At 27.1% G+C, this 15,120-nt stretch overlaps 2 protein-coding genes across 2 annotated transcripts in view; both read right to left on the reverse strand.

The window, feature by feature from the left end:
* The window catches only part of LOC119674693 (2-acylglycerol O-acyltransferase 2-like), a 2,586-nt gene extending 1,930 nt beyond the window's left edge, over positions 1–656 (reverse strand). Inside the window, exon 1 of the mRNA XM_038085849.1 lies at positions 619–656. Coding sequence (XP_037941777.1) covers positions 619–656 — 38 coding nt within the window. The remainder of the gene's footprint in view (positions 1–618) is intronic.
* A 4,957-nt stretch (positions 657–5,613) lies between these two features.
* Positions 5,614–15,120, reverse strand: part of LOC119674694 (protein GDAP2 homolog) — a 17,404-nt gene continuing 7,897 nt past the window's right edge. Inside the window, exons 2-5 of the mRNA XM_038085850.1 lie at positions 13,879–13,988; positions 13,580–13,822; positions 8,612–8,736; positions 5,614–5,760 (exon numbers count right to left, since the gene is read on the reverse strand). Of these exons, the coding sequence (XP_037941778.1) occupies positions 5,614–5,760; positions 8,612–8,736; positions 13,580–13,822; positions 13,879–13,988 (625 nt within the window). The remainder of the gene's footprint in view (positions 5,761–8,611; positions 8,737–13,579; positions 13,823–13,878; positions 13,989–15,120) is intronic.

Genomic DNA, 15,120 nt, shown 5'->3' on the forward strand with positions numbered 1-15,120 from the left:
ATTTTCCTTATAATTATATATAAACTATTTCAATATTTAAAGCTACAAAAATAACTAATAAATATATAGTAATAGGGAAAATAATAATAATAAATACTTTTATTAGTATTTGGATTTTTGATATTCGAACTATTATTGATACGATATTCGATTTTCCATTACATAGTTTGACGTATAAGTATACCGCTTTCACATCAAAATACTATTGGATATGTAAATAGTAGGAATTATACGACTATATGAAACTGGTTCTAAAATTAAATAAGTTATAATTCTCATATGGTTTGTAGATATGAAATCTAAGTCACTGTTAGTTCAAATTACTAAAATACTTTTATTTTTAATGCTAATATATATTGTACTAATGATCTATTTTATTACCGTTGTTATATTGTTAATATATAATTGTATAATTAACAATTTTTACAAATGATTAGATATTGATTTTTAAATTAATTAAAATTTTATTAGAGAAAATATTTTATAACTTCCTTCCCGTCGTTTTTCTTTTAAACGAATATATAAAAAAAAAATAAAAAACAGTTTTTTAACTCTTATTCATAAAACTTGGTAATATTAAGAAGAAGATAATTCTATTGAAATAAGCTTATTAATTACCTCATAACAATCTTATTAATTAAGTAATCAGTCATCATTTTGACAATTTTTTGACTAAAAAATATCTACAAGTAAAAGCACTAAAAATCTTTTCTTCCGTGATGTCATCAGATACTAAAAATCATTCGTGCCAAATAGAAAAGGAAAAGCATATGAAACAATTAAATTCTTCATCTGATTTTTGGTAAAAGTGAAAGTAATTCATTTTACTTACAATTTTGTTATCTGTATATACTATATATACGTTGTATTATTTGCTCAGGTTACTCAGGTGACGTTTCAAAATGGATTACTTTCTATTATGACGTCAGGACATACTGCACGTTTCATTGACGTCATTGTTTAAGTTTATCTGACGCTATTGAATAGAACATGAAAATTTCAGATATGTAAATGAATTGAAATCGATTGAAAGGAGTCACTACAATATTTCATTGTTTACTTTATGACCGACCACTCTATCCCATATTGGGGGTCACTAAAAATAGTAACAACAAACTAAAAATAACTTTCTTGTTCAATTTATTTTTACATTTATGTATCTTATGTTAAAAAAATTGCTTGAAAATGAATTTATTTTTTTTTATTTAAGAAAAAATAATTGAATTCATGTCAGAAACATTCATGCCATAGTAATTTAGTAGAAATTAATTACTTAGTACAACGCATATTACAACAAAAACAGTGTCATCATACCCTATTTATTAGAAAGTCATGTAATTCCGTATCTGATTATTTAATGTTAAAAACATATGTCTACGAGTACAATGTATGACTGTAAGTAGATATGAGTACACAATAATATTTATGATTTTTATAATTTTATTTAGTACAACACTTTGTGTGGATCTGAAAGCAATACAAGTGCTATAGGTCCATTATTGCTTATATTAATTTTTAATATTTTTTTTGAAACATTTAAATTTATATATTCATATATATATTAAAATATAATATAAAATAGAATAATATAGAAATATACATTATATTTATTTAATAAAATTAATGTAGTGTAGATGGACAATCCGTTTAAAAGCTCGCCAAGGAGTGGGTCAACATTTTAAAAGCGGTGATATTAATATGGAAGACAATGGACTGATCAATTGAAGATATTTGACAATTCCAAATTGGAAGAACTGTTTAAGAAAATTTCATACCGCACTTAAACTTACAAGCCACATAATACAATATAATAGGATTGTGCTTAAAGTCTATATGTCATATGAATAATACACAGTTTATGATATTGAAAATCGGGTAACATTTCAGAAAAAGGTGTTTAAGGGTCGTAATGATTATAAAATTGTTACTTGAAATACCTAAACGAGAAATAAAGGAATCTCAAATCAGACAGTTAATAATGACATTCTGACAAATCATATAGAAACGTATCTAAGACGAGGTTGGTCAATCTCATCAACGCTTATATGAAATATTCATATCAACAAGCTATTTATATACGAAACCTAGTTAGAAGACATCACAAACTTACGGAAATATACCTAAAGATCTACCAATCTAAATTTATAACGACTGCCCGCATTATTTTAAAATAAGAGTGAAATGTCTGCAATGACATTTCTGTTTTGAAGAAATCTGATTAAAGAGAAGTCGCACAACTGGGAAACTTGACTTAAGGTACTATCAGAGAGTTGGGGAGTGCCATGAATTGCTTAAATTCAAAAACATTATCAGTGATGACCAAGAGGAATTTGAACTTAATGTTAAATTCTACGTTTTTCAATTTATTGGGCATTATAGATTTAACGAGAAATCTGATATAAAACTACCGGAAGGGGAGACCTACTGCACTAGCCGTAATCCTCAAACAAAGCTCCATTAGATTGTACTAATTCTGGTTGATAAATAATGCACTAAACGAGTAGCGGTTTAACAATTTTAATATAGTAGGTAGAGAGTAGTTACAAGACTTCATTGCTTCCGAAGATAAGAAATTTTTCAAATTGGATATGGTCCATACTTTAATAATGTATTTTGTTTCTAACAAAAAATATGCTTTAATTGCTATCATAAAATTATTAGATTAATATTTAAGTTAGTTATTTAATAATGAAATGATTAAAACATGTTATTTATAGAAAATACCATTTTACTGATTTAGCATTTAGATAAAAATAGATTTTATGCGTAAGGAATAATAGAAAAATATTTAAAACTAACTTTCTAGATATAATTTTCATCAAATACAAGGCTTCATCTAATTATTTGTGTGTAACAGTTTTCAAGTAACTTGCATTGACTAAATATTCTTTTACGAAGATATTTCATCAACTGATGGTGTTGATCCAATACCAATACCTATTAGTATACATTTAATTAAGTGATACTCGATATACTCTCACTTTATTATAATCATATAGTTTGCGTTCAAGATACCGAACATAAATACAAACTATATCTTCCTAATTTTTCCACTATTTCTCCATCACTCCCTTTACATTTCTCTTGAGTATTGAGTTTCTTTCGTATGTGTTGCTTTAATGAAATTTTTTATAGAGTTTCATATAGAGCTATTCATTCTGAGAATTTTCATAGTTCATTTCTAAAAGGTGGTTTTCGTGAATTGAAGTCTTACAAGCATGTTTTTGAAGATTGGTAATGATAATGGTAATGATTTATGGTTTAGGCTTAGGCCTTTATGCAATGCGACAAGATTAATCTATTATGCATACCTTTGTATGTAAAAGTTTAGCATATTGAGGAGATGTACCAGTTTTTTCGGAGGGAGCTTTTGAAGGTCTTTAATTGCTAGTAACTCTGCACCTACAATTTTGTGTCTCCTGTGATTTAGTGCATCAAAATCGGTGATCAGGTATTCCATAGACTCTTTCTCATCACAGCAGAATCTGCAAATATTTATGCTGAATACACCAATTTTATGTAGGGGTTTTTTGCATGTGAAGTGCTCTGTTAGTGCACTAGAGAGTGGCTTTAGATTCTTGCTGTTTAAAGTCAGAACGATGTTTGCTCTTTTGGTGTCAAAATTCAAAAATTTTTTGCAGTGATTTTGAATATAACCGTATATAAAAGAAAACTCAGGGATTAAAATCACTTAGAAACTTTGGCGAAGCTTTAAATGCTGTTTAGTGGGAGGTCTTGAGATTGATTAAAATCAAGAAAGGGGACTCATAAAATGTTGAGTCGCTACCATGTATGAGCTGGGCAAAGACAGAGTAGATGAGAGATTTTAAAGATTACTATCTACAGAAAAAAGTACATGTTGTATTTGTACTTATATATTTTTTTGTCTATTTAATTTTGAATATATAAGATGTAAAAAATGATCTTCAAAAAATAAACCAAATATGTTTTTTTGATATAAGGTTAGTACAACATAAATAAAATGAATTAATAATGATCTTACTTTACAAAAGTTGAATTCTGAAAACAACAGGTGTTAAAGCAATTGAAAATATTCATGTAGAAAATTAATAATAAATAAAATTTTTTTTTTTACACGATTTTAATTTATGTATTCCATATTTTTAGGTATTTTTAATACTTTTCAGTGAAATGAAATATCAAAATATATTTGACTCATTATTGCAGAAAATATGATTTTGGTGTTTCATTAAAGCAATTAATAATAAACATAAATAATTTGCTTTCCTTGATATTTTTACAATTTAAATCAAATAAATTATTAATTCTTTAAAATTATATGAGTAATTATTATAACGAAATTATATATTCTTTTTTTAATATAATACAAAATATGGTAATTGGAAGTGGAAAAAATCTGGAACAATGTATTGGAACTTTAGGAAACAATTTCAAGATTTTAATAATCCTAATAATGTATGTCTGTATATAAAATAGATAAATTTCACTAAGAATAGACAATAGTGATGCTCTATGGGTTTTATATATTAAGTTTTTTGTATTATATGTATGAAACAAACATTCGTAGCTTCATATATCTAAGAAAAATGATCTCTAGTTTTAATGATCTCAATACGTAGTCATGGTCTCAATATATACAATAATTATAAACGTATGCAAAATTAGCAGAACATAGAGTTTTATATCATGAATATAATATTATATATTGTTTAAATGCATGGGTATTAAACATATTCTACGCATCATTTACTGACAAATTGGTTTCTAAAGAGAATCTTTAACAGTAATTTCTGGAAAGTTCATTGAAAAAGATATGGAAATTATTGTGATATGGTACTAGCTGCTAATGAGGCAGAGCATAGTAACTATTTAAGAATAGTTAGGACTATTACTGTATAGTATAGTAACTATGTAACAATTACTGTTGCAGTAACTATTATAGACTTTGTTTGCTTGAAAAAACCCTAAATTAACAACAAATAGCAACAAAACTTCTATGTATTATCACATAGATAATACATAGGACCCATATATTTCTTAAGGTAATCTACCATGATATACCTATGTTTAAGTATTATTGTATATATTTCAATATATATATAATGAGAAAATGTAGTACTTAATAACAACAGTTTGTAAAAATTTAGATCTGGTCGAGTAAAAGTTTTATGAAACACATCACATAGTTTTTAAATAGTTAAGACACTTAAGTAGTCAATACAACTTTTATGGAATATATTATAATATGAATATGTATGCCTAAAGTAATTAAAAAATTGTTTATAAAGTTTTTCATATATAAACTATTTTTAAATATTATTATTGTATTTTTTCACTAACTCAATAAATGCAAAGTAACAAACCTAAAAATAATATTAGATGCCACACTTATTTTCAATATATATGTACCTATATGAATAGATTTACATATATTCGCACTAAAATTAGTTGAAACGTTGTTATTTAAGTAAATACAAGTAGTCACAATAATCTTTGCAAAGGGTTTAGAGACAAATAAATCATTGTCTTGTTGCTCCATTTTAGAATTGTGACGTAAAATGATTAAAACAGGTAGTTTAGTACGAAGTACAATTATCTTCCGTATGGCTACTTTTACTTGTATTTACTGAATTAAATGAAATATAATCTATTTAAATTATGGTTTAAAATTACATACCGCTCTTGGTGTTCAAGGCCTTCAATACCGTCAGCAACAACGTTCTCAAAAACGCCATTTCGTGGTCTATCACCCAAAAGATGTTGTCGATCCAAGTCACTCTAGAAATTAAAACAAAAGGAAACATTTATTATATTGCTTAGTATAAAATTTATACTACAAGAATTGGAATTTATTTAAACAATACAATTATAATAAATTTTACTACTTTTATGTAAAAATATTTATATTTGTCTTAATATTACTTATAGCATCATATAATATAAAACTAGACAATGAAATATTATGATAGTCACAAATACGTAAGATCGTCCACTCTTAACAAATAAGTGATTTTTACCATGGGCGTAGCCAAGGTGCATATTTTGGTTAGTGGTCTCGGAAAGAATATATCATAATGAAAAGCAATTCCATGTAAGAATAATTCGGTATAAATGGTGCTAGACCAAAGGCGAAGATCTGGGCTGATGTAGCAAAGGAAGATGAATTTAAATGTAAAGGAGTTTTTAAAGATAGATAGAATGATAGAATAAATCACACATAATTTATAATTTATATCAGTCTTTTTTTTATTATATTGTAATAGTATAATACTATATCATGTATTTAACTACAGGACTATGCGGTTTAAGTAGTAGTAGTAGGTCTTCTGAGTTGGTGTCTTAAAAAATGTCTAACTCTTTAAAGAATGGAATAACAAATAATACAATTTAGTTAAAAAGTAATTGATATTAAATTTTATAAATAAATTTAATTGGTCGAAAACAGAATGTATAATTAAAACCAGTACAATTTAATTTAGTTAATAATATCTAAAATTTTGCATTAACTGTCTCGAATAATACTTTAAAAGTAGCATTAAATCCTAAAGAACTAACTACTAATTAATATTTCATTGGTACTAGTGTGAAATTAATTACAGACTGCTTATGTATGTAGAAACTATATATCTCTTTCTCAATTGAGGAACTTATTCTCTATAACACTTATCAATAATATAGATTAAAATTGGAAATTTATAAGAGTCCAAATGTTATGCTACGTTTTAGACATTGCATTCAAAGAAAAGGATATATAAATATACCTATGATATGATGAATATATGATGAAGATAATAAGAAGAACATGTTAAAATTAGAAAAAATGTGCTATAAACTTTTTTAGAGCCAATAAGATAAAAATAGAGTATAAAGAACGAATGATGAAATTGATAACCTTTAAGAAGATGGAGATTGTTAAGGTGAACTTGCATCTGACATATATACAAATTAAACTCTTCAAAAATGTAACTGCAAATTATTAAGATACTTATATAAAACTAAATAAAAAGAGCGACCACGTCACAGAAGACATAAAAATAGGAAGATAAGCTTATTCAAGGATGCATTCTGAGTAAAATGCTGGTAGAGAAGCAGATTAATATGTGGGTCAAAGTTTAGTACGAGACATAGAAGAAAAACATAAGAGGGTGATTACAAATATAAAAAAAAAGTTGGATACAAAGTTTGGTATAGATTGTGTATCGAATGATATAAATTTTAAGTATCTAAAACATTTTTTCATTTTTGCTGAAAGGATTTATAGGTATATTAGATGTTTCCTGTTTAGATATGGGATTAAAATTAATTATACTAGATTAAAGTTTATTCGTGTACAATTTAAAAAAAAATATATGAGTAATATAAGAACGGTACTTATTATTATTAATTGGATTTCATTTGGTATCAGTACGAAAAATCTTATCATAACATATATATTATAATATCATTAGAATTTAAAGTTCTTAGACGAATAATTGGTTGATCTTCTATGCTGAAACCATTAATGAAGATGAATTTCCGGAGAGTTCTAAAATTATTTTATAAAATTTACATTATAAATTTAAAAATTTACATATTCTCTTTGAATAAATATTCAAATTTTGAAATCTAATAGATTGAAGGTATTTGGTTGAATAGAACAAGATTTTAAAAACTAGTTTCAGATTAGATAAAATTTATGTGTACGTACATAATTATCCTATTGAAGCCTTATGATAAGATATTTCATCTAACATTAAAATCGAGCACCCAAAGAAGTCTTATGAAGAAATACAACAAATTAAAGCACCTTAGACAGTTCAAAAGTAACCGACCAACGAAATGGCGTAATGTTTTATAATATAAATAAACCCCAAAGAAATGATTGCTCCCCTAAATGTGATGTGTCAATTGTAAAGTTATCGACAAGCGTATAGGTATTTCTTATAATTTTGTATAATGAAAACAGATAAAATATACTGTGAGAACCTTTTTTTAACTTATCCATCTTTATGATGAAGCCCACTGCTTCCACACTACTATGCTTCCTATTTATGCTTATGATACGATACGTAACAGAAAATAAAGGTGAATGAACCTACCATTTCATTAAGAAAGATCACTGAAATGTAATAAATTCAATTCTAAAACAATAGCTTCACTATATATATAATAGTTACGTCACTGTTCTCCATTAAATAGTCCACTATGACAGTATATCTCCGTAACTATAAGAAAATATATATATATATCCATTTCTTTACAACTTTTTTCTTACACAAGACAAAATGCTGGAAAAATTAATTCTAAACTTCATATCGCACGAATATGGACTTATGTAGCTCATTAATATAACATCTGTCCTATACAATGCCTCATGGGCAGATCTCACAACTAATTTTCACGAAATAAACTGTAATTTGTTAATTTTGGTGGATATATCCTATTCACTTAGTATTATAATTGCAATATTATTGAATTTCAAAATCATTTCAAATAAATATATATTAAAGTACAATTTTGAACACGAGCTCTAAATATTTCTAAATATATATATAAATAGTTCAAAGAATATTTCGACTTATACCGATACCCAAAGTACGTCTATCTAATACTAACATATATAAAATATTTAAAAATTATTTATACGAACCTGCATTTGGGAATAAGTTTGATTTCTTCGATTTTGTTGTAATCCGTTTAGGTTATCGAGGCCGTATTCCAAATCAGAGCTATTACCTTCCATATCGTGTGGACTGGTATCGGAATCGTCGTCAGCTGAAATAAAGACATGATAATAAATTTTGTCTGTGGTAAATAAATTATAAATTTCACAAATAAAATGTAAAAATATTTACACGAGAAGCAGAATGAGTTATTTATCATTTTTGTTTTGTTTAATTTTATAAAATCAAAATTATTTTAATAAATTTAATAATTTTTTCTTTCGCTATTCAAATTGACAACTTTTTTTTTTAATTCAAACGTTATAACTTTTTTTTTTACTGATTAATATAAATATGAGCTTTTAGTCGAAAGTGATCATCACTTAATGTTTACGCCTTTCAATACGTTTCCAGATTGATTCAGATTTAATGTTTTTAATGAAAACGAATAAAAAAGTTAAGAAATAAATTGTGCAGCGCGCAATTCCATAAAACCCGTTGAACTAATTCGGTGGCGTTAAGTTTTTGTTGCTCGAATGTTGGCGTTGCGAATCATGCAGAAGATAAAATGATTTATCTTTCAGATTTTACTGAAAATAAATATTGTTGGCTTTGTTAACTGATAAGCATTTCACAGCCTCAGAGATCTGATGAGCTGAAGCAAAAAATGTATTTTTACAAAAAATTGGAAACTGCGTACTACCTTACCATTGCAAAGGTAAGGCAGTTCAGCAATTCAAAAAAAACAATTTTAAAGCATACTTTTTGGATGAATTGATTGTTGAAGCAATAAAAATTTAAAATTATAGAGACAATGACAGCTTTTGAAAACTGCAGAGTGAAAGATATACCCATCTTATCCGTGATTATTTGTTACCCCAAATTGGATTTCATTTAGATTTATCCTATGCATTCATTTGGTCAGGTTAGCTTACCTGGTTTTCTCCAATTATAGTATTAAAGATGTGATTTTAAAGACATGATATACGATTGTCTCTAATTATAATAAATTTTATTAAACTGAATCTTATTTGGAGTTGAGAACCAAGTGATATTGTAAGATTTATCAAAAGCCAAAGAGTTAATTTTTTCTTTGCAAGTTAGGCAAAGACATTTTCTGCTGACATAGCACAGCAACAATTTTTAAAGATCGCGGTACACGATTGTACCTTTCAACAATAATATAGATTTTATTAAACTGAATGATGTCGGGAGTTGTGAACCATGTGATTTTAAAAGGTTTATCAAAAGCCGTACCTTTTGCAGATTAGGTAATGGCACTTTTTGCAGAAATACCACAATAAATTCTAAAGATCACGAAATGCGATTGTACGCTTTAATCATAATAATGAAAATAATTTGACTGAATAATGTCTGGACTTGTAAAACAAGTAAGTTAGTTAGTATTATCAAAAGCGTTTTGGTTAGTTTAGTAAATTTTCTTCAAAAACACAATGGATCTCAAAGAGTGATTGTCCTTTCCAACAATAATATTGGTTTTATTAAACTGAATGATGTCGGGAGTTGTGAATCAAGTGATTTTGAAAGGTTTATCAATAGCCGTAATATTTGCAGATTAGGTAACGACGCTTTCTGCAGGTAACTACGCACAGCAATAGATTTTAAAGATCATGGTTTACGATTGTCCTTTCCAACAACAATAATGAAAATAATTGAACTAAATGATGTCTGAAATTGTGAAACAAGTGACTTAGGTTTATTAGAAGCGTTAATTTGGCAACAATGGATACCACAGTAACACAATAGATCTCAATAATTTTCGTTTAAAACAATAAGGAAGATTGCAATAAAGTGAAAAATGTTGAGTTTTGAACCAAACGACGTCGTTAGGTTTATCAAAAGCGTTAATTTTTACAGGTTAGCAAAGGTAACTTTCTCTAAGAATAGCTTTCTGTAACAAATAACTTTCTCTAACAATAGAAAGGATATATTAAGTATAATAGATCTCAAAGATCGTGGTTTATGATAGTTAGGGATAGCTAATAATACTGAATCGAAAGTATCTATTAAGTATAATAGATCTCAAAGACCTTACTCTACGATTGTTTCCATTAAGAATAATGTTGATATGGTTTGTACTTTAAATGATTTTTGTAAACTATTAAAAGAAAACCGATTTTGAGTTTTTTATTTTTAATTTATTTTATATAGTTATTTGCTTGAATCAGAATATTTTATACCAATATTAGAGAAAGTATGTTAAACTTTATTACAAAGGGTTACTTCACTTATTGGAAGTCACATAACATTACGAACGAACTATTTATCACACTCAACAAATTACGAAGTTACTGAGTTAACCAACAAAAATAACTTTTAACTTATATTCACATCAATATCTATAGTTTATTAAGGTTCGAATTGAGTTATTACAATAAATCGAAATATCTTTATATTTATAGAGAAATATTTATCGCATTAGGTATATAAAATAGAAATATCGACTTATGGTACGTATTCGATTTATTACAATAAACCAAATGCGTAGTTTTATTTTTATTTCTATTTATTTTATTATATATACAATTCAATTACAATTACAATTAGTTCTGCTGCTAATCAATTATATCTGACGAACCAATTAACTCTGATAAGTTATATCATAGAATATCATTAACCCAAAATTCAAATACAAGTCAACGCTTTATCATAATAAATCTAGCTTTATGATTTGATTGCACTGCGTTTATCATGATTCAAATTAGCATAAATGCTACTAATTATATATATCCTAAATAGTAATCTAAAAGTAATTAAAGTTTCGTTAATTACTCGACATTGATCATTCCAAACAATAATAAAGAACTTAACGGAATATAAAAAATTTTATGGCGGGTATTGATAACTAATGAAAATGCATATATTTATTTTGATGATTCATTCTATTAATAAAAAAAATAACACTTGCAATACATTGAATGCATTATATATAGGAGACATGTATATAAATATATTTAATTTATTTGTTTATGAGAAGTCAAATGTTTCAATAGATAGATCCTATTTTTAACACTTTTTGTATATAGTGAAAGTTATTAATAAAGAGCAGACGTTTATTTCAAACTCTGAATGAGTTTTTTTAATAAACAAAAATATTTTTTTTATGCAAATATAATAGATACGGGTAGAATATTACAGAGGGATCGCATTCATTAAAATTGACACCTATTATGGATATCTAATGTGAGCTATTGTAAATTCAATGACGTTTTTATTTGAAATTAGAAACCTTTTGTTTATATACGAGTTTAAATTGATTATATGTGTTATCAGCAATAATAGTCTACATATAACCAAATATATCGAGTAACTAAAAAAAATTGTTTATACTATATAATTTTGTTGACGTAATTGATAGCAAACAAAATTTTTCTAGTGTTAATATTTCACACATTTAATGAAATCTATTTTAAATATTTAAGCACTCTCGCGATTATAAACAAATGAAAATGTACTTTCATGAGAACTTTTGAAGTTCTCAGTTATTTAGTGTCTTTAATTTTTTTCAAATACTCTCATGTCATAGCAAAATTTATTCCAATATACAATATTGTATCTATAGTTCGATTTATTTTTGAACATATGATAAAGACATAGAAAATGTCATTTATATGTATATTATTATAGAACAGTAACTGAACCACCAGAACACTTTGTTATGTGCTTCGATCCCTCTAGGCATGAAACCAGTAGACGAAGCTGGGTTTGAGAAGATGAACCTACTCCTTACCCAAAAATAAAGAACGATTTTTTAATAATGCTCCCACTATTATTGCCTTAAGACTGCTTAATAAGATAATAATTATTTGAATTCCTGAAATTTTCCGAAAGCTCCATCTGAAAAAAATTTCTGTCAACCTTTTGATGTACTTGTTTTCAAGTAGGCGTTAAGATACAACAACAGCGAAGTATAAAAAGACTGCAATGTAAAGTAGCTTAAAAATGGTGAATGATGATTAACAACGTATTTAACGTTAAGAAATTCAATGAAGTTATTTAACACAAATCACAGCATATTAAACTAAAGTCCAACGATAAATAACAATTTCAAACTACGAATAATTTGTTTAATAATTATTTAATAATGAATTTAAACCAAGTTTAAAAAATCTGTCTTAGTTGATATAATAAGACAGTATTACTTTTAGTGTTGGTAATAAACAACATATTGCTGATTAACGTTCTATTTGTTTGTGGAACGTTTAAATTGCACTATATAGCTGAATTATCTAAACGTTATCTCTCGCTTTTATAGATAATTTGCACTGCTTAATTTCTTTTAAGTTAATACACTTATATTATTTACATTTTTATAAATAAATAGAATAAGATTTTAAAGGTTAAAATGTTATTAATCACTAATTAATGACGTATTTGCTATTTAAATCACGATCCAAGTATCTTGATTCAAGTATTTTGATTCAAGTATCTTGAATATTTTCAATTTCGTTTCAAATTGGAAAACTTTCGCTGAATACATGAATACATAGTGTTTTTTAATTAGTAAGCAAAAGTGCACTCAAAACTTTTTTAAGTATTCCCTTGATTATTCCCTTCCCATACAAACTAATTTACAATACCTCGATTTTTATGCACAAATGTATAATTTTTTTACTTTAATTCACGAGTATTTGCGATTTGCGAACTTTCAATAAAAATTGTTGAGTTTTTCAATTTAATTTTATTCACCGAAAATTTTCCTGGCACTTGTGAACGGTATTTGCCATGAAAGTTAACTGAATCGGAATACCACAAATAAATTGTCAACTGTCAATTTCAAATTCTTTCCAGTTTGTTGGTTAATCTTATCTTAACAACGCTTATCAATGAGTGAGTCAATAACCCACTTTCAGTTAAAGCGCAAAATACTCTTTCTCATGTAAGTCTGACGGTTTGAAATGTACTCGTATAGGGTTTATCTCTGGTGTACTTACTATGACGCATTAATACTCGGTGTTGTGGGTTTCGTATGATACGTATTTGTCGATCAGGATGTTGTGGTTCACCGAATTCTCCGCCAATATCCTTCGGCAATTGCCACAATGCGCTACGTTCCTCTAAATGATCTCGTGGAAAGTATAAAGGTGCCAAAACTTCATATATACCGCGTTCATTCGAACCTACACATAATATCACAATCTGAGTTGTAAATTTTTCCAGATAACGACGTATTGTGCCTGCAATGAGATATTTTGAATTATTATATTTGAATAAATATATTATTTATATTTACGTAATGCAATGTGAGCCGCTAAATCTGCTGGGAAACTTTGTTGGCTGGTAACAATGTTACACAATGCAATTGTTCGCAAATTAAGTTCCTTGGCTTTACACAAAACGTTTCTGAAAATTATGTAAAAAAATACAAACAAAATTAATCTCGATTTATTTTTGGAAGGACTTAATATGGGATCTTATATTATGGGATTTTATATTTTTATCTTTATAAATAAAGATTTGAGTCAATGATCAACAAAGAATGTTTCTGGGTTTGCTAAAATAAAAACCCCACGGTAAATATAAATATAGTTAAGCATATAAGCAAAGGCGTAGCCAGGAAGTACAGCAAAAGGGGACTATGAAAGAACAATTTTGAATATTAATTTTTTAGAAATAGTACAACAATGATTTCATAAGATTTAAAAATTTTCACTTATCCAAAACAGAAGAGACAAGAAACAAGATTTTTTCAATGAAACTATTTATAGAACTTTTTCTAGAACGGCCAGGTCTACGTCCCGGAGCCACTCGTCGAAGACGACCAAGTGCCATTCAACATCCTCCAACAACAACATAAACCTCTTCTCCATATCTATTATAAGGTATGTGTTTTTTTGTGGCACATTTGGATGTGCGTTTATCTTTTCTATAGGATTTAGCACATATTGAAATGTGCACTAAATTTTAGTATAGACAAAAGCGCGATAACATTGTTATAGGTCGTGTGCGAGTTAGGCTAAGTTGATGCTAAACCAAATGGGAGATTTTTTGGGATTTTTTGCACTGCACACATATAGCCATTTATCAACACGTATCGACACATCACTACATTATCGGCACAACTTAGAATTTCCCTCATTTAGAACGCAACTTAGCCTAACTCGCACACGACCATAATATAGATCAGGGCTGTCCAAAGCCCACGACATCTTTTTAATCTACTACAATTACGCAAATTTTTTTTTGGTGTACTGGTAAAACTAGATTATTTTATATTTATGGTAAAACAAATAAATGAATTTAAATTGATTAATTAATTAAGCTGAATTTTACATTATAAACGTATTTTTATTTTTGTCGAAAACAACTATGAACGTATGTATTTATTTTTGCGGCCCCCAATCTATACAGTGATTTGTATTGGCCCACTATCGCATCTGGTTTGGACAGCCCTGATATACATAGTACTCCTTCCGCTTATTCAACTTGATTTACAATTAATATAAATTAAATAACAATCTAATTTTATACAAAA

This window comes from Teleopsis dalmanni, chromosome 2 (genome assembly GCF_002237135.1).
Source record: "Teleopsis dalmanni isolate 2A chromosome 2, ASM223713v2, whole genome shotgun sequence".
Classification (NCBI taxonomy): Eukaryota; Metazoa; Arthropoda; class Insecta; order Diptera; family Diopsidae; genus Teleopsis; species Teleopsis dalmanni.